Source organism: Heliangelus exortis, chromosome 2 (assembly GCF_036169615.1).
Source record: "Heliangelus exortis chromosome 2, bHelExo1.hap1, whole genome shotgun sequence".
NCBI lineage: Eukaryota > Metazoa > Chordata > Aves > Apodiformes > Trochilidae > Heliangelus > Heliangelus exortis.
Window position 1 is genome coordinate 117,317,477 of NC_092423.1, and position 21,360 is coordinate 117,338,836.

Here is a 21,360-nt window from a genome sequence, read left to right on the forward strand (position 1 = left end):
ATCAGGCCATCTTATTCTTTCATTGTTATTCAAATATGAGATACATGTGTGTTGGCTTATATATGATTTCTAACAAATACATTAGTGCCTGCAAAATGTGACCTTAAAGGTCAGCCAGATGCCAGCATGGAAGAGCCCAATGCTCTTCAGAATCACGATCACCACATTAAGGTGGAGATCTGAAAGCAGGTTTGCAATTGCTTTTGGCTGACAGAACTGATGCTCCCTGTTCCAACCATGCAGAAAGAGTACTGCTTGATAATCACTTCCAGTGAGATTCAGAGTAAAAAGCAATTAGCCCATGGACAATATCCCATGGTTTTTAACTCCTAAGAGACATGAAATCAGAGAAGAGCAGCTATTCTGCCTTGCTCTTGCATAGCCTCAGGATGCTGTCTGATGTGCCTAGATGTTAAGAGTCTTTCAAAACCCATGGGGCAGCCATACATACCACACCTCACATAATTTCTGTAGCAGAATATCATGCCAAGAAGGCATCCGTTGGTCTTGAATAACTGCGGAGCCCAGCCACACGTACAGATTTTTGTTTTCTGTGTTGGTTTGCAATATGATTTGGAAATTTATTATTAGCTAATATGAAGCTATATAAATTAATCTGATGTTTAATGGGCAAATTTGCAAAATATACTAGGAAAACTCCGATACACTGGGTATTTTAAATATCCCCACCCCCCAAGCCACTGGGCCATTCACCACCCTGCCTGTAGCCTGATTTATCAAACCTGCTGTTTCTATTGCTTTGGTATTTCACTACTGGAGATTCTTTGTGCTAAGTATTAATGCACATGCTGTATCACTGTCTCTTCATTTTTGGCTTCTGATTCTTTCTCTCCTTCCCATGCCATACTTGGTCTCCTCTCTTTGCTATTCCTTCAGTGATCCCCTTTCCCTGAGGAAAATACATAATCTCCAAATGAGATCATGTCCAGTGCTGGTTGTAATTGCTGTGGTTGCAGGGGAGATACTGTATGCTGGACATAATTGCAGAACAGAGAGCCTGAGGTCAGAAAACTTGCTGTTTATTTTCAATATTCCTAACAAGATAAAGTATCAAACACTTGGTAATAGCCAAGTCCATGCAAATGGGTTTAATAGAAGTTCTAAAGCCTTTTTAAATGGAGGAGTGGTTATTGCTTTCAATACTGAAGTAGTAATTTGAATCAAAGCTTACTGTAGTGACTTCAAACATGTAAAAAACAGAGAGGAGAGAGATTTAAAATATTCATGCTGTGTTGCATATCTGACATCTGTCTTGGGTTCTTCAAAAAGCATCAGTTTTCTCGGGGACTGTGTTCGAGTGAGGTCTAACAGTGCCAAAACCAGAACAAAAATGGAGGCAACTACATTTACCAAGCAGCTTTTCTAATTTAGAAATTCAGAGCAACATCTGACAACTGGATTAGTGGAGATTTAGCTTTCTCCAGAATAGGGTCTTCAGTGCAGAAATATGAAAACTTGACTAAACTGGAATGTCAACATAAGACTGCTTGTGGATGTGTGTTTAATGATACCACTTTCAATGTGAACATTTATGCTCATGAATAAAATTTGACTGACTTTTAATCAATGTTATTAAAGCGAATTCAGTACCTCTTGCTTTGCAGTGCAGGAAGACAGATTTAGTTTGTGTTTCTTGAATTTACCCATTTGAATAATGATCAAGCTCTCAAAATAACAGTTGCATTGTTTTCTGTCATTGTCAGGTTGTACAAGCTATGCCAACCACCACCACCTGCTGGAGAAGAATGAGGAGAACTCCAGAAAATAATCCAATAATGACCTTTGGGATACTGGGACTATATGACAAAATGTTACTGCACTATAGCAGTATGTGCCTGGGGCTTTGATCAATAAAAAATCCTTTACTCTCAGGGTAAAGAAAAAAATACCCTAAATACCCTCTATTGGCATTGACAACTGACTTCCAAAATGCATTTCTGGAATCTGTGCGCTCCAACCTTACACTAGTAGAGCAGGAATCTTCCTTGGGAATTTTACACTGGAATGAGATTAATTTGATGTGTCTTGTTCAGCTACATGGTAGGTATAGCCAGCAGCTTGAAAACAAAAGTCATCCAGAGAGAGTGACTTCACTTTTACACTATACAGAATGTGTTCTTGCGGAGGGAATAAAAGCACAGACAAACTCAGCTTCATAGTGGGCCCCTTTGCACTGGTAATCCCTTTTTTCCTGTCACCATCAGAATGATGACTTCAAGGACATCATGTAAGTGGGGTTTAAAGATGGAGAACTAATCTAAGAATTGTGTTTAATGGCTGCAGGCAGACAGCAACTATGAATGTGTGCTTGTTATCAGTGAACTCAGCCATGTCTGGTGTTAGCAATCTGTTGTTACACTCCTTTAGAAGGAGTGCATATGGGGCATTAAGACCTGATGTTCTACCCTTTTTCAGTTGCCATTTTAATGAAGGAGAAGAAGGGTAAGTCTGATCTTCATCCATAGTTAGCCTGAATTTCAGACTCATGGATGTTTTACGTTACTGTGCCTCTGCGTTTCTGAGTGTTCAAGAGTTGTGGATATCTTGTATAGTGCTACTCTAGTGAGGTGAGGATGAGGCAGTGTTTAACTGGAAATGTCTGGGGTTTAAGTTGAATTACAGTTTGGAAATATTTTTACACTACTATTTCTTTTTTTTTGTTTGTTTGTTTTGGGGTTTGGGATTTCTTTTTTTTTGGTCAGAATTGTTTCGTATGGCATTTTAGTTCTTTTGAGTGGTAATTGTTACTGATTTATTTCAAAATTGTACTGAGTATTCAGAGGGCCCAGGGAATATGTATTTCAGTTTGGCTGTTCTTTTAGCCAAAGAATTTACGGAGAAAATTCCCCCAAATGAAGTTTCATGTGTGAACATGTTAAAAAAAAAGCCCTATATTCTGATACAGTTGTACTTGTAGCAGTAGCTATGCATTCTATTAGAGCAGGACCTATGCTGTCTGAATAATTTTATTTTTTTTTTACAACAGCAGCCTATAGTTACGCTGTAGCAATCAAACCTCACAGCATAATTGTTGCATAATTATTTATGAAATCTTCAACAGATATATTAATCCACGATGAAATAAGTGAGAATTCAAAATGAGCTGTACTCTTGCAGAGTGTTTTTTATGTAGGATATTTAGGGGACTTGTTACTTTTCTCCAAAGGAGGAATTAGAGCTCCTACCTTTTTCAGTATTCTTAATGTTTTTACAGACTTTAACTTTGCTAAGAAAATAAATATTTTTATACATCTGCAGTTATATATTTCTGAGCATTTATATGAGTTTCAACATGTATATATTCATGTAGTCATATCAGTTACTGGTCCAACCTTAAATGTAGAGTGTTTGCTTAAACTGTGACCAAGACATGCAATAATGAACACTCCAGTAACAATTTCACCTTGAGCTTTGAAGTTTATGCTCTTTTATAGCTACTGGAAGCTGTGGGGCTATAATTTTTTTTGTATTTTAAAAAAAACCCAAACCAGCAAAACCAGAAAACAAAGTTTTACTCTTTAGAAACTTCTTTTTGTCTAGGATGACCTAGTGCTTGCTCATAAGAAAGAGTCACAATTGCTATAGTTCTATTCTAGTCAGGATCCCATGCTTTTGGATGCATTTTATTCAGAAATACAGTATTGGCTAGGCTGCGGGCAAAAGCACAAAAAATGTTTCAGTTTCTGCTTGTTCAGACTTCAGGAGTATAGAGAAGCCCTAACCTCCTTCCTGGTGAGGATGGTGCTGTGAGATTTACCCACATGAGTTTTGGTTTTTTACTACAAGGCAAGTCTACTGTCAGCTGCACAGAGCTTCTACTCCTGTATAATAGAAAATTAGAGGACAAAATCTGTTGCATGCACGCATGTTATTGTAACTAGTAATCACTTTTTTTTATTATTGCATTGAAAATATGCCAGAACAGTCTCTCCGTGTAATACGGTAATTGCTTCATTCATTTTGTTATTGAAAATACGGGGTAATAGACATCTGTAAGCACTGAGGGACAAACAGTTAAAAGCCAGTCAGTGGATCAAATTCTTTAGGTATTGTATCATGAGTGTGCATCACAAATCTTGACCTCTTGTTTTTGTATCTGATTGTTAGTTCTTTATTCTTTACCCATCCTCATTGGTGGCAAAATCAATTATCTACTTAGCTTGGTATCAAAGTAGGTAAGAAATTTAAACTTTGGTTTTCTGGGATTACAGGTGGCACATAAAGACAGGATTTCCATTGGGCATAAATGTTTCACAGATGGTCTATGGAAAGTGAGTGCCTAATTTCTCAAAATACCCCTCAAAAGCCAGTGGTTGCTGAAAACATTGTGAAGCTTTTCAAACTGCTTTTCTTGTCCCTCAGTTTTCAGAGCACACTGCACATTCAAACACATCTGGCTTCTAATAACATTGGATAGACCTTTAAGAAACGAGTTCTTAAATTGTAAATTTTACAGATGTTCATTATTGAAGCTATTTATCTTGCTTGGGCTATGTAGAGGATGTATTTGTTCCTTATGTAAGGTACACTTGCAGAGTAAAAAAAAAAATCTCATCACACTGTGTTTATTCTCTCATAAATTTTTAGACTTAGAGATGACAAAAGAGATGACCAACAACAACAGATTATGCAGCCTGTTTTTATGACAATGTGGTGTACTGGTTTAGGGAAAGCATTCTATATGTAATTTTTGCTTTTTCATCCAAGTATAATTCTGGGAACAAATTAAAGGATCTAAAGGCATGCATTACTGAATGCTGACTACCATGATTCAGTGGTAGTCTGGGGGGGATGTATAGGAGATTTAAAAGCTGGGAAGGGGGAGTTAAGGACCAAGGAACCATACGGTTCCTTGTAGAACCGTAGAAAAACTTGTAGAAAACTTGGATTTTGATTTTTAAGGTAGAACTGATGATGTTTGCTCTGTCTTTGTAACTATCATCTGTGACTAACAGGATGGTAAACAGTTTATGTCATGAGCATTGATTTAGAGTAGCTCCCCAAATTATTTCATAACACTCTTTTTCCTTGTCAATTGTAAAAGAATTTAAAAATGTATACATTCCAGTTTCTCAGTGTTAAACATTTTTGTGTTTAGGGATTAATCTTAAAGTAAATATTCCTGATATCAACTGAACAAACCAACTGATTATATGTCCACTGAGAGAGTTGCAATCCTCAGTGGCTTTTCAGATAGTTTCCACAGAGTATTAGCAAATGCATTGGGTTTCTGGGTTGTTTTTTGTTTTTTTTTCTTTGTTGTAATGCAGTCAGTAGTGGTCCAAACTGCTCTTCTACTGTTTTAGAGTCAAAACAATTAAACTTATTTTGACAAGGATTTATAGTAATCATATCATATAGTAATCATATCAAATCTCATTTGTTAAGAGTCCTCTAATGGAAGAAAAATGAACCAGTTTATAATCTGTTTTCACCCAGAGAAATTCACAAACAAGCAATAGCATTTAATTCATTTTCAGATGCAGTACACATACACGTATATATGTATACAAATATATATATAAATAAAAGACAGTTGCCTGAATGTGAGTATACAAATCATAGTTAAGTATGATGCTCAAAAAAGAAAAGTATCTTTCATTTAATTTTCATTTAAATTGTGAAATCAGTAACTGTAGTATATTGTAGTATTTCCATAAAGCTGTAAGGAGTATGGAACAATACTCTTCACAGCTCCTTCATGGCTATGTCTGCCAGCATTTTATGCATATTTTGCACCTTTTTTGTTTTAACGTTGTGAAAAGAGGAGACTTTGTCAAGTTAATGGATTGCCTTATGTATTTTATCTCTGTACTTGCTGATAAATAGTGCTTTTCTAATTGTACTCCAGCAGTACACCAGCACTGGTAAATTAGATGCACCATACATACCTGTCTCAGGATACCTGGATTTTTCAACATTAGGTTTTGAAGTAGAAAAAGATACTGAACTCATATTTTTGTATGCTGACAATTGTGTAGGTTCTTTTTGTATACTGTATATATCAATCAAGTTTTCCTAAAGAAATGGTGTCATTAGGAATGTTCCCTTTTTCCTGCTAGAAGATGTGGGTTTGTTTTTGTGTTACGTATGTATAAATGAATATGCAGCATGCCCAGTCATGCAGATACTAACACCAGTGAGAAATTTCAGACTGTCCAAATGCCAATCAAATAGTTGTGTCTTATATTCTTCTCCAGAAACAACATCTTCATGCTAGAAATCCTGTATGGCTACACTGGAACTACTTTAGCAATAACTTTTGCTTCAGGTTTGAAGTCCAGTAGAGTATTCAGAGAAGCTGGGACATTTTTGCAAGTACTTAGATTTGGACTTCCATGTGAAAACTCACAACATCTTTTGTGGGAGTGTGTATTCTGTCTGTACCATGCACCAGACTTTAAAAGGCTTAGTGGCCTTAATAACTTTTTAACACCATGTATATAGTGTATGTATTTGGTTATCCTTGTGTTACACTTTAAAAAACTTAAGTTCTTTATTGAGTATTGCACACATTTTTCAAATGAAGAATATATTGTTTGTAACGTCTCATTAAGCACAAGAGAGCATTACTGCTTTGAAATATAATGTATAAGTACAGCCATACACAGAATCTCTCAGTGAGCTTTTATTTTAAAACAGTCAAACTAGCAGCTCTGTAGGTAGCTGACTTTATTAGATGTAGCCTTTGGAATTTAATGTTAAATGTCCTCGAAAGATGGATTTAAGTTGCTTTTTCCTTTTCTGTAAAGTGCTTGTGTAGCATACTTTGAATCAGTTGCTATATTGATTATGGGTTGAACTAATGCTGTGTTTGGATCTATGGTTTATTTTTTTAGTCTACATATTAAAGACTGGAATGGTAACAATGTATTACAAAATGTCAGACAGCAATAAAACCATTCATAATATGGCCAGTGCAAATATCTTTCTTTTTAAGCAAGAAATAAGCTGGTGGGGGAGGGGGTTGGCATCTCAAAGTATGGTTGTCCTAGGAATTCTGCTTCAGAACAGAAATGAAGCTTGTAAAAGAAAATATTTACAATAAGAATCTCTTCCGAGAATTAAGGCCCAATCTAGGTTGATTGCTGACAATTTATGTCAGCATAGATTATATAAATAATAAATTTATTATCAGTGGAAAGCTGGAACCTGCATGAGCAGTTGTCCTTGGCTTTGGAGAGCTGTATTTTGTGGTGGCTGGAAGAGTCACAGGCATGAAAATCCCTTTCTGGCACCATGGTGCCATTGTGGCCCCATGGAGGTCCGTAACATCCCCTATTTGTGTCATTCTCTCATCTGAAGACTGAAGTGTGATGAGGTCATCACCTGTTTACTGCTGTACACACGGATTCCCTGACAAGCACAACACAGAATGTGGCACTCCCTGTACTAGAAAAATGCCTATAAATGACTGATCCCTTGGAGGGATTAGGGACAAGCTCCTAGCTGCTGTTGAGATGCCAGTGGTTCAAAAGGTTGCACTGAATGTTTCTTTCATGAGACTGGAAGCTGATGAAATATTTGACTTGAGCTGTTGTTTCTATGTGTTGTGATCAAGATCAATAGGGACAGGAGAGGCAGGACCAAGAGCAGCTACAGTGGTTTTGTAGAATCCCTTTTGCTTTCCATTTTCTGCTAGCAAGGAGGAGAGTAGAGGGAAGTATTTCTGGATAACTGGACTTCAAAGAATACATTCGTTTCATTTTCTTCTTCTGTCCTAAGTATTTATCTCTCTGTAACTGTGTGAAGGACTGCAGCATGGAATTTCAGAGAAGTATTGAGAAATGCCAGTGACCAGGTGATTTCAAATGCAGCCTGTTTTTTCTACCATCATAAGGTAGAAAAGGACCCTTTTTTCCTACCATCATAAGCTAGAAGGGAGCCTTTTTCGGGGCTCCTAATTTCTACGGTCCTGACTTGCGACTATGAATATATCAGAAATAGATTTTCTCAATCTGTTTACACAGTGAGAATAATAGTGCTTTGAAACAACTTCTGAGAAAGATATCAATGGCACCAGGGTAGCCCTCAGCTGTCCTGTAATTTCTTTGCCTCGTATCAAAAGATGTGTCAGTTAATCTTCAGAAGTTAAGACACTTCTTTTTAAATGTTACTCATAAGCTTAACTTTTACAATATGTGTAACAGTTTCTTGGGCATTTTGTTTCTTTGGGTTTTGTTGTTGGGGTTTTTTTTGTTTCTTTTTTTGTTTGCTTTGTTTTGGGGTTTTTTTTTTGTTTTTTTTCTTATGGCTCAATATGTCATGCAGAAACAGGATAGCAGGATAAAGGATGCTCATACTTTGCTTATAAGCAAATAAGTGGAATTGCTAACAGTTACTTTATTCTTTCTTGTTGAATTCCCTGAAACTGCTTTTAGAGATAGTACTTGACTTTTTTCTTCTCCCACTCATTTCTGTACATTTCTCTACAACTCCCTGAAAGGAGGTTGGAGCCAGGTGGGGGTTGGTCTCTTTTCCCAGGCAACTCTCAGCAAGACAAGAGGACACGGTCTCAAGTTGTGCCAGGAGAGGTTTAGGTTGGACATTAGAAAGAATTTCTTTACTGAGAGGGTGATCAGGCATTGCAATGGGCTGCCCCAGGAAGTAGAGGATTCTCCATCCCTGGAGATATTTAAAAAGAGACTGGATGTGGCACTCAGTGCCATGGTCTGGTAACTGCAGCAGTAGTGGATCAAGGGTTGGACTTGATGATCTCTGAGGTTCCTTCCAACCCAGCCAATTCTATGATTCTATGATTTTCCTCTGGGGAGCTGCCAAGGTCCTGAAGTCATTAAAAGGCTCTGATTGCCCCAGCCCCAGCCAACCTCATCCCTGTACCATAGATCTGAGGTAGCATTTCCCATCCAGGTCTGGGAAACCCCTGGCTCCAGCCTCATCTCCTGGCTGGGCCTTGAAATCTCTGTTGTGTGTAGCTTTGCCTCAAGTCCCATCTTCTGCTGTTTCTGAAGGGACTTTGTGGAGGGCCCCTGGCACCTGGTTCAATGTTTCACTTTTTTCTGATCATCTCTGGAGTGTCAGCAGAGCTTGTTCTTGTACTGGTCTGGCCAAGGGGAGGCCACTGGTCTGTGTTGACACACAGGTCCCAGTTTGTCCTGCTTGGGGAGTGGACTTGCTATTGCTGCTCCCCAAGAGGAGCATCCAATGCTGGTACAATCCTGGAAGGGTGCCATCTAGAAACACTCTATGGCCCTAATTTGGTTAAAAGATTTGAAAATGCATCTGCAGATCATGATAGAGCAAGACGGAAGAAAGTTACTGGTTACCAAGGAGTGCAAGACGTTCTGAGCAGTGTCAACACAGCAATGAAATCTCTTAAAGATTTTACTTCAGTTTTTCCAAGTGTTAAGCACAGTTGATCCGCTGTTGAACAACTGCATCCTTTACTGAAAACTCAGTGTAAATTCTTACTATTTTGACCCACATCCAGAACTTTTCTTAAAAACTCTAGGATTTAGCTGGTCATGTTTTGTTCTTGTTATTTAGAATTCTTTATCAGGGCAGGAGGGATTTTAACATCTGGAATAAATAATTGGTGTCTTCATTGTGAAACATAACAGTCTCTGAAAGCAGGAGGAAATTGTGCTAGATACGTTCCGGGAGGGTAATCAAATAAAAGGAACACCAATAGGTTTTGATTCTGCTTTCATTTAAATGAATAACCAAATTTTCATCGACTACAGAGAATGAATCCATAATACTGGGACTATTATGCTAGAACCAGAGCAGCCTGAATGCTTGTCAGTGTGTTTAGTTCACCTAATTAATGAAACTATTCATGTCTCAAGACAGAAAGCTGGACTGGAAACGAGAAGCAGACCACATGTAATCAATGGGGTTTTGTCATCCCCCAGCCATACAGTAGGGTCTAATCAAACCAATATAGGGTGTGATTGCAAGCAAATGAACATCAGTTCTGCATTAACTGCACTCAGTGCATCAATTCAAAAGTTAATGCCAAAGCATCACCCAGATTAAGACAGAAATAGTGTCTGATCCTGATCTGTGCTTCTTGCCCATACTGTAATACATTGAGTGTATTATGGATACTGAGTGATGGGTGAATTCAAATTCAAGACAAAGTGAAGCTTGATTGAATATTTAGCAATATATTATATGCTGTTCTGAAAAAAGGGAAATACATATAGCTTTTACATATTAAATCAGATAGGTGTTTGAATTTTTTACAGCACACACCCTGGAAAACTGATAGCTTGGGAAACAGGGAAATAATTATAATCATGGGCCAATTTTAAAGGACAGTTGTGGGCCTGATACAGACAGAACAGACAGAAGGCTTTAATTTCTGGACTAATTCCCATGACTTTGAGAGAAAGAATATTTGAAAATGTAGTGTGGGAATGAACAACATTATCTGGATACTCATCACACAATAGTCATTAGGAGAAAGAGAATCTCTTTATCTCTTTTAGTCTTAATCCTTGTCCTTAAAGAAACAAAAATTCCCTACAGAATCATATCTCCTATTTTTATTTTTAATGTGAGAAATAAGCAGTGTCTTTCTAGTGGCCTTTTTTAATTTCCTTTGTTTGTTTGTTTGTTTGCTTTGGTTTTTTGCTTTTTCTTTTTTTCATCTTGTTTTGTTTGTTTGTATTTCCTTTTCCATTTAAGAAACTGTTAAATAAACTGTTTTATTCATGCCAGGTGAGATGCCTTTCAGAGGAACAGTAGAAATAAGGATTCCAGTCATCCTGATGTTATGTATGGGCCTGCTGTGCCTTCAGGTCCTCTCTTAAAGGCCACAGTCTTTTCAGAGCTTCCTGCAGGTGCACTTGTCCTGGTGGTGAGCACTGAGGAAAAAAAAGTACTCTAAAGATGGAGGAGTGACAAAGTGCTTTCCATTGAGATTTTGGGAAAAATGTCTCTTATTTCTATTGGAGCTTAGCCATGGTCTAAATGAGCTTATAAAAAAAAATAAGCTCAAATTCGGTGTAGTGAAAATAGAATATGAGCCTTAGTAATGGTCTTTCCTATGTCTGAAAATAGAAAAGGAGGAAACATTCTATACCAGTTAGAAGAAAAGTGGTAGAAGTCCCTACTTTGTCCCTAGATATAATCAAATTTGCTCTAAGCCACATTAGTTCAAAAGAATGAGGATTAATTCCTACTATAATCAGGAGTTCAAAAAAATGCAAAGCAGTTTTCAATTTTCTCCAAAGTAGAAATTTTGATACAAACTGAAGAAATCTGTTATAGGACTCTTCCAAGTCCTATTTCCAAACACTAATAATCCTTGAAGCTTCCTTAGAGCAGATTCAGGAAGCCAAAGAGGAAACCAGCATGGAAAGTGGACTCTGCTCATGTTCAAAGGAAAGAAAACCACAGGTGCTGAAGGCTTTTCAAATGTGCTGAGCCACAACCATTTTCTCTTTAGGTCTGATGTATGTCACTGAGCAGGGCTGTTGGTGCAATGCAGAAGTACCAGCTCTGCCAGATTATTTTCAGAATTCTGATATGTGGAAGTAGGTCTGCTTTGAAGAAGGTGGGGTGAAATGGGGTGAAATCTGATTCCCCTTCTTGTGACATTTGCTGTTTGGATCACAGACAGAACTGTTCAAATAAGCTGCAATTGGGGAAAAAAACCCAACCCAACCCAAACCAATGCAAACATTTTTTCAGTCTTGATGTTAATGGTCAATTGAAAAATAATCTGCTATCTGCATCCTGAAATGACAGCTGTGTAGTGTTTTAGCTATGAGATAGTAGTGTGAATATGCAGAGGACAGACCAGAGAGGATGTTGCAGTTCCTCTGGCTTGCATGCTTCTTAGTCCAGTGCGTTTGTAAAGAGGTAGTAGCTTTAAGAGGCTCATCTAGAGGCATATAAAATGTCAGATGAAGGAGGTAATATTCATGGTATCATAAACTTCCTGTAGAACAGAAGTGAAATACCAATTCTTGTGAAAAATCTCAATCTTTCATTTACAATTTTCCAGTAATAAGAGCAGCACACGTTTTTTCATACTCATGAGAAGTTGCAGTGTTTAATATTGTCAAAATAACAGCCTTTCACTTATAGCTCAATCCACTGTGAATTTGTCTCGTTTGGCTCGAGTCCCTGCTATAGAGACCTTGCCCTCTAACTGCCAATCCTAGTGTATTACAAGTTATATTTAAATTCTTACTGGCAAAATGGTCTGTTATTCAGAGATTCTGGCTTCTGTTCAGAGGTCTGTTCAGAGTTTCCTCTTCTCTAACCTGCATTCTAAATGTCCTTCAATATAAGTGTCTCATCTAAGCACCTAATGACAAGCTCTCTGGCTGGCTCCCACCCACTGAGCCCCTTACTGCTACTGTTGTATTTGTACCACCACAGCTTCCCAGGTATCTCAGTTATCCCAAGATTTTTAAATGCTGTGCAAAATCCAGAAGATCAGGACTTGAGTAGATCAGTGTTTCTGTTGAAACAGCAGGGACAGAAATAATCCCTAAGTATTCCCTGGGGATAATGAAAGACATCATAATAACTAAAAGGACTGTTGTACAGTCACCATGCTCGTGCTGTTGTTTAGTGCTCTAGATACCACATCATTCTTAGATCCATGTGAAAATGTTAGGTGTAGTCTCCTTGTTCCATTGCAGGACTGCTACTAAGTTATTAAAGGAGGATAGTTCATGACCATGACAAAGGATTAAAAAGTCTAGGATCAGTTTCCAGTCACTAATATGCTCTTAAATATTTACTTATGGTAAATAATGCATGGAATCTTTTCTGTTTCAGCATCTGCAAAATGTGAATAATATTATTCCTTCAACCTTTAAGGTCTGTCTGTTCTCTCTCTACATAAATGCATGTAAATGCTTCTTACAAGCATCTGTATCTGAGGTTTTGATGCTCTTCACACTAACATACCTTTCAAGTTCTGATATTTGCATTAGTAAAATTCTATAGTCAACTGATTTGGGGCATCCACAAAACTATACAAATCTCTATTGTGATCTAGTAAATGATTGAACCTCTTTGGAAACACAAAGTAGATACTCTCCTGCACATTTAGCTCTCAGGAATTTTTTCAGAACACAAATGACAGATCAGAGCTCACGTACAACCTTGACAGTGAGTTAGGGAGATAGGGAGTCCATCCCCCCTGTTTATTGATTTTACTGGCAGTAAAGCACTATATTCAGTTACATGGGAATGGGGACAGGAGGTAGGGGAGGAAGATCTATGTCTTCTGGATATTCTGAAGAACTGATAACTTTTCAGAAGGACCAACTGAGAGAGAGAGAGGGTACACTGCTGAATCATTCCATTCCTCTGGCAGGGGCTTCCAGGAACAACTGAACCCTAATTTTTTCACCATGGAACTATAGGTTACTCCTATAATAAGGGCTTATGTGGGCCAGACATGCCAAATCAGGCCCTTGTCAATATTCTTCAGGCTAACTATTCGGATGGTATTTATATTGAAGCTATAGAGAAGCTATGCAATTTGCTGAGTCTCTAATACCACCGGTGATAATGAGTTCTGCTTTGCCCTAGATGTTCTAACAAACAAGTTGTTTGCAACAAAATATGCTCAGCAGTATTTCTGTATTCTGTCTACATTGTGAGCAAGACAGGTAAAGTTTTTTAGATCAGTGTATTCATTATTTAGCATGTTCTTATTCTCTGAGATTCTGATACAGAATCTTTTCTCAAGTGCCTCCAAATTACCTAACTTGGCGAGGAAGAAAAGAGCTGCTGAGCAGGAGGGGGAGATCAATAAGCTGGTAAGATGAGCAAGCTCTTTAGATGTAGGCCGTGCTTAAAACCCAGTAAAATTAAAGGCAAAATTTCTCTTGGCCTCAGGTAGCTTAGGAGCCTCCATTTGAATGAGAGGATGCAAGAAAGCTCTCTCATTCCTACAGCTGAAACTAGAAATATGATCAGAACAGCAGTATAAAACATTTCAAAATTGAGTTCTCACATTACGTGGAGACTGGAAGCTGGGCAAATACACACAGCCTGGTACATTCTGGGAAAAGACAGACTGTAATCTATGCTGTACATTACTGTTCCATGAAGAAAAAGTAACACTGGAAGAAGAGCAATATGTTAATCTTTCATGTATCTGTATATTTGAATAGGTTTTGGATTGCATTCAGGGTGATTTTTTTTTTTTTCTTCAGAAAATTTGCTCAGATAATGACACAGCTTTGTAGGCTTTTCATGACATGGGCTGAGTAAGTTTTATAAATTGTAATTTTTTTTCAGTCTGCAAAGGATACGGAGGCTTAACTATTGATACTATTTGAGGCTTAACTATTGATCCTGCTCAAATGTTAAGCTGAACATTCCTAGTTGCTTGCCATAGTGTTAATGCTGAAGGGGTTTCTGGGAGCAAGATCACACCTATGATCGTAAGAAAACAAGAAAACCTGTTTCAGAACTTCTGCCATTTTTTGCTGTGGCAATTACTTTGAAGATCCCTTGAGGATGCTTAAAATGCAGAAGCTCAGGTGGCCAAGCTGACAGTGTTTTAAATTTAGATTTCAAAGAGCCTTAAAGTCTGTGACAGTTTTAATTTGTTTGGAAAAAAATGTCTCTCAGATGTGTACCTGGAACAAAACTTTCTACTTTTTAGTTATTTAGGGGTCCTTAGTTGTACTCACTATATGTGTGTATAAAAGTTATGAAACAGGAAAAAACTTTCATATTGTGTGCCAGAGAAAGATTATTCAGGATAGAAATCAGTAAAAGGACTATCTTGCCAATATGGATTTACTTTTATGTCATTGCAGAGTACTCACTGGGAAAGTAAAGCATTAATGAATTGGTTGCCTCTTAATTTCTAAAACAAATTAAAAAAAAATCAAAGAGACTGTGAATGTGCTGTTCTTAGGACTGTTTAACTTCTTCCTGAAATTTCCTTGATGTGGCTGATTAGTATCCAAAGGACATAAAATTTGGCAATTAATTTTCAGCAGTTCTTCAGAACTTGCAGTGAGAAAAGTGAGGTAGAAGGACGTGTGCCTGAGGAAACAATATATTTGTAAAACATCAACAAAAACACTCCAAACCCTCCCCCCCTCAACACTTAGATGGAAAACTCTGAATGACTGGATTACAGTAAGGAAACTTTGCCCTGATAAAGATGATATTAAGAGACTATTTAGGAGAGAAGGACTATAGACTGAATATATCTGAAGGACAATATGCTGAAGAACTTGAATTACTAAGCACCTGAGACTGAAACCACTATGATGGTATGTAGGACTGGTATTGGTAATTTGGAGCGAAATCCTGTATTTTTAGTGAAGCATTTAAAATACCAAGGGGTCATCCCTCATAGAAAAACAAAAAAGAAAAAAAAAAGAAAAAAAAAAAGGAAAAAAAGAAAAAAAAAGAAAAATAAAGTAACATTCTCATTGCTGCACAGTATTTTCAAAACTCTCAGTTATGTTTGCTCCTACAGATTCTGCACTCTTCAGGGCTCAAAGCTTAAGCTTAAATTAAAACAAACCTGGGGATGAAAATTCACTTCTTAACATTTTTCATTTCAGTGGTTGCAAAATGAAGTAATTCCAATGGAAGCAGCTCAGCTGTCATGGTTCCTTATCCCTTCAGGAGTTTGGAAAGAACCGTGTTCAGGTAAGTGGCAATAGTTTTAGTTTCTTGCTACCTATCTCAGAAACAATCAGTGCTGGCATTTTATAAGCTGTGAAAAGGTTGAAAAATCATTCTTGTCTAGTCAGCTGAGAAGACATGCTGAGAAGAAGAAGCAATTACATAGAGTTGTAAGATGGAAACTGCATCAATTGTTCCAGTTTTTCATTTGGGAGTGTCTTCTAGAGCTGAACATTGGTTAATGAAACCTAGAGCTTTGTTCTTTGCAGTAGAGACAGCTGTGTACATTTGAATTAGATTGCTTTTATTGCCTTTGGAAAGGAAAAAGAAAAGAGAGCATTTGGAGCCTCAGTGGACTAGAAATGTGCTGGTCCAGTGGATGCAGAGGCATAAACACCATCCCTGTATAGGTCTGCCTTTTGTGCTGTTTTCAGTAGAAGTGCTAAAAAAGATATTTCTACTTGGCTGGATTGAAATGGTGGAGAAAGGGCTACTTAGTTTAAGACTATGTGTGTTTGGCTCTGACTGATGCACTAATGTCTCAAGTAACACCAATTTTATTCCACTTTGTGGGAATACCAGTTCTGGTACTTATCCAGAAAGTCAAGATGTTTCTTTTGGATGGAAGTTACAATATAAAACTGAATCTGGATTTCAGTGTGGTCTGTGGACTCTTACTGGACACAGAAATACTATGCATGGTTTTAGATGGCTAAATTGAGCACTGGATCAAAAGCTACTTAAGTCCTGAGTGAAGAACAATAAGATCTATGCCTGATGCTTAAGTTATTTTTTGAAAATAGCACATATCAGCTGAGCTGGTGAGTCTCTGCAAGGCTGTGTTTTAAGGAGTACAGAATATTTTACTATGAGCTTTCATGTAGGCCTGTAGCAAAAAGCATCTGAGGAAAGGCTTTATGTAGCCTGATGGCTACAAATATAATATTAAACTGCTACCATTTCTACAGGATTTTTCAGGTAAAAAAGATATCACATCTTGCATCTGTGTTCTGTGATGTATATCATAAAATATCTCTTCAGTGCTCTTACTGTGAAAGCTTTTTGCCAGACCAGAGGTAGAATTTTCTTTGATAGTCTAATAGTTTGTTAGATTTCTGACACTAAGAAGACAGAAGATTGGTATTTTGTACTTAAGCAAGACCTGCTGTCATTTGGAACTTTCATTTTTAAAAAAGTATACGTAGTGGTAAAAAAAAATAAAATACAGATTTTATGGGTGGTTGCCTTGTGTTCCCTGAAGCAGACAGTTGCATCATGGTGAAACAGTGAACATGGAAAAAATAAGGCTTATCTACTCATTGAGAGAATTCAAAATTCCATTTGTACATGAAGAAATCTTTAAAAAGTAATGCAATTAAACCATTTTTTAAAATAAAGTTCAATAGAAGAATAAATCCAAATAACAAAGCCTGCTGTCAAGCAATCACAGAAACTCATCCTCTCCTTCTTTCTAGAACAAGCCTCAAGAAGCTGTTATTGCATTGATTTCTACAAAGGACAGCTCTACAGAGAGCAGCGTATCATGTGAAAAATCAGCCCTAACTTTTAAAAAAAATATATATTGCCAAGTTTATTTCCAAGATTTCTACAGACCTCTTATGAAGCAAACTGCCACCATATATGTTGACATCAACAATGGGACAATGAAACTAGAATGAAAGTTGGCTCTGTCAAACCTAAAACCAATATAATCTCTTTTGTAAAGTGTTTTGTTTGGTTTAGATTTTTTGTGGTTGATGTTTTTACATACACTGGCATTTTAAAATTTTGCCTGACTTCATATGATAATTAAGTGATGGCAGTCTCCAGAGAAGCCTTTGAAAACCTATACTTTATTTCCATACCTTGAGGCTTTGATGCAAGTGCATCTTCCAGGGAATGACTCCACCCCAGCCATGCTCATAAATGCTGTAAAACTAGAACATTGGTTTCTAAGCAGCTGGTACATGCAGCTGTGTAGAATATTGTGCATTGCCTGAAATAAGAAAGAACATGCCTTCTTCATAGCTTTAATTTTCCAGGAACAAGTGGAGAAAAGGAGACTTCAGGTCCAGACCCAGGATTGTGAAATTTAGGTTGTGCAAGCAGCACGTATTGGAGATCATTCTGGAGCAAATCCAGTTAGAATACTGAAGGCATGGGCCTGCTAGTAGCACAGAGACTTGCCATGGAGGCAGTGACTACCAGAGAAATTGCTATCAGAAGGCAAGAGCTCAGGGACATTAAGATAAGTCATAACAATACTTTTGGGAGCTTATTAGGTTCCTCTTCATACCTGAACATCATGCTTTACTTAGGGGCCAATACTGTCTGGCAGTCATTGATGAGCTGACCAACGTGCACCTTAACAGCAAAGCTGTCACCAAAATGTGGAGAGCAGTGGATGTTCTGGAGGACAGGGTGCTGTCATGAGAGGAATGGCAACTTCACAGAGTTCAATGATGGCAAATACAAAGTCCTTCATGTGGAGCAGCAGTGCAGGCTGGGATAACTCATTTTCTAGGTGACAGCCCTGGAGCCAAGGGCCTGGGGTCTGTAGTGATGAATCTGGTCATGAGTCACCAATGCAATAAAAGCTAACAAAATACTGAGCTCTCTTAGAGCATAAACAGTAGATCGAGTGAGCCATCCCACATCCTTGGCACTCAGGTGACAACAGCAGGAGTACTCTGTCCAGTTTCAAACCCTGCCACCACCCCAGTACAAAAGATGTCTACAAAACATAGAGAAGGGATGATGCAGAGGGAAGACAGGGCTGGAGCACAAGGTGAGGTTGAAGAATCTGAGCTTGCTTGGCCAGGAGAGAAGGGGATTGCAGAAAAAACCAGACAGATTCTTCTGAGAAGCATAGAGCTGAAGCACAAGATGTCATGGTCACAAGGTAAGATATGGGAAATGCAGCATGACCAGCATTAAGGGGAAGAACATTTTTCATCTTAAGCACTGGCATAGTTTGCCCCAGACAGGCTGTGAAATCCATCCTCATTCTTGGAGATTTTCATTTGGAAAATGCCTTAAGCAATCTGGTACAACTTTGAAATTGGCATGGTTTTCATGTCTCTTCTGACCTAAATATTCTGGTTACTGACTAAGTTGCCATAGGTGAAGGCCTCAGTCACCAGCATGTTCCTTCCAGACACACTGGGCCCAGACTTGTTGCCAGCTGGTCAGTACAGGCTAAGGCCTGTAGGCCTGTAGGCTTTCTGATGGTGCTAGGTGTGGTCAAACACATTCTTAGATAAGGCTATCTGCCTCTGAAAATTCCGGACAGGCTTCTTGGTCACACCAGGAGTGCTGAACCACATGTCTTCGAAAAGTGGCATTGATCCTCCTGACTTGGATTTCCCCTTTGTGATGGGGAGCCTGGCTAGAATGTTGTCAGAGTCCAGCAGTCAGAGACCTGAGCTGCAGATGGAAATGTCTCCAGTTTTCAAACACCAGTTCTTGCAAATAGTTGCCTGGCTCCATAGCAATGGCTCATGTTATGCAATGCCAGAGGCTAGAGAAAGCCAAATACACTTCAGATGGCATAGACGCAGAAGCAGGAGAAGCAAGAGGGGCAACAGCAAGCAGCAGCTACTGCTGAACTGAAGCTGGTGGCTGTGGGTACCCCTGGCTGTGTCTGCTACATGATGTTCCACCAGGTGTCACGAGAAGCCTCTGTGTAGGTGTGAAGATAAGCAAGGTAAGGGGGATGCCAATCTGCTCTGAAGTTGCTTGGCAGTGTGGATTAATTCAGTGTGCCTTGGACTTTACCTTACCGTAAGTAGTTGGCATCTTCACCCTCTTATAGATCTCAGAGATAATGGAGACACGTATCCACTGTTCTTCACATGCCAAGAACATGATTGCACACCATTTACCCAGTTATTACTCAACTGACTTCAAATGTGTGGTGGATGTGTAAGCAGTTTCATTAGACTGTCAAATGAGAGGCAAAAAGTGGTAAAGATTGAAGGCTACCTCACTTCTGGATGAATCTATTCGACCACAAAATACAGTAGAAAGATGAATGGAATTTTGAAACTAGTAACATATTTTCAGTCTTCCTTAAATACTTCTGGATACCTGCATGGGAGTTGAGAGATTTAATTTTCTGTAGTAAAGGGACTCAGAAGCAGAATAAAGAGCAAAAGTAGGAGGAAGAGAAAGTCCCAAACTATTAAGTACAGTCACGTATCATCAAACAGTTGCCTACAGTAGTTACTTGGACCCTGAATATAGCATTTCTTTTTGACTAGGAAGTCAGAACATTATATAATAAAGTTTCAATCCAAGAACATATAAAGAAAAGAGTTGTAACTCATCAAAGTTTTTAGGGCCTGGATATGAGATGAACAGAATCGTAAAATAGAGCTCTAGAAGAAGATAAGGTGTGCATATAAATATAAAAAGCAGAAACATTTGAATTCTTAGTTTTCATTGTTGCCAATAAAAATAGTGAATGGGATTTCTCAGGGGAATGCAGAGATGGAAATCTGGCTAGAATATAACCTTCCCATGAGAACTGGAAGATTCTTCCTCCCTTTTTGGAATGGTCTTCATTACCTGTTGAAAAATTATTAACAGAATACAGAGACAGTGATGATAAGGCATACATGCTTTCAGCCCTGCAGTGCAGCAGCTGGGAACAGCACAATGATTCAATGAGATTCAGAGAGCCAAGAATCATTAGAGAGACAAAAAGCAAAGATCAAATTGTACTTTCCTAGAATGAAACAGCATTGTTTTCTTAGCTGCCTGAATATTAAAAAAAAAAAAAAAAAAAAAAAAAAAAGTTAATTTACCTCAAGTTAATTGTTTTTCTGTTAATCCTTTTTAAGCAGCTTTATTTTATTGACAAAAAAACCAAACAATTTTTTTTTTTAAACTGTGATTCTTGTGTCTTGAATGCTGCTACAGAGAGGATAGGTTGTGTTTTTCTTCCATGTGTTTTGTGTGGGAGATCTAAAATACCAGAGGGAAAACAAGTGAAAATTAGGAGATGCTTTTTATCATAATGTGAAGAGCTGGAATAGGGAAGGTGTGCAGTTTCTCACTCTGCATGTCTTAACATATTTGGGCAAGCATACATCACAAGTTCTACAGATATAACAGATTTTTGTCCTTGGATCTAAGAATGGTATAAAGGACTTCTTGAAAATCTTTTTAGTCCTAATTTTTAAAGTTTTAATGACATTCTAGTATGAGGCTGAGCATGTCCTGAGCCACAGACCTGTAATGAAACACAGTCAATGTTCATTTTGCATCATTTGTGGTTTTGCACATCTGCTGGGTCAACAGAAAAAGCTCTTTCTTTACTTTGAATGTTCAAAGCCACATTTTGGAACTGATAGTATCTGGTCATTTAGAACAAACATAAAACCACTTCAAAAGTAACCATTACCATACAATTTCTATTAGACTTGGACAAAGTGTTTATTTTGTGCTAATGTGAAGTTATGCAAAATAGAAGCATGAAGACAGCCACTTTCAGCTGCTATAAATAAGAATGACATTATTTAAATAAATTAAACCATTTTTGCCTTCTCTAAAAATTGTCTGATCATAAGCATTTTGCTACACAATTGTGTGGGCATTACAGAAGTAAAAATTATTGCCTGCCATTGCTTTAGGGAAGGTTCTTGCTATCTTACATATGAGGATTTTGAATAAATTGGGTAGCAAGTAAGATCTAAATCCAGCAAAATGTAGATTGGAACAAAAGTTTGGGAGATCTATTTGTGC

General features: G+C 37.9%; 1 protein-coding gene across 3 annotated transcripts in view; it reads left to right on the forward strand.

The window, feature by feature from the left end:
• PREX2 (phosphatidylinositol-3,4,5-trisphosphate dependent Rac exchange factor 2) overlaps positions 1-6,934 on the forward strand; it is a 176,725-nt gene extending 169,791 nt beyond the window's left edge. For all 3 annotated transcript variants that reach the window (XM_071737737.1, XM_071737736.1, XM_071737738.1), the window contains one exon: positions 1,725-6,934. In XM_071737737.1, the coding sequence (XP_071593838.1) occupies positions 1,725-1,770 (46 nt within the window). In that variant the 3' untranslated portion in view covers positions 1,771-6,934. The remainder of the gene's footprint in view (positions 1-1,724) is intronic.
• Positions 6,935-21,360: the final 14,426 nt, after the last annotated feature.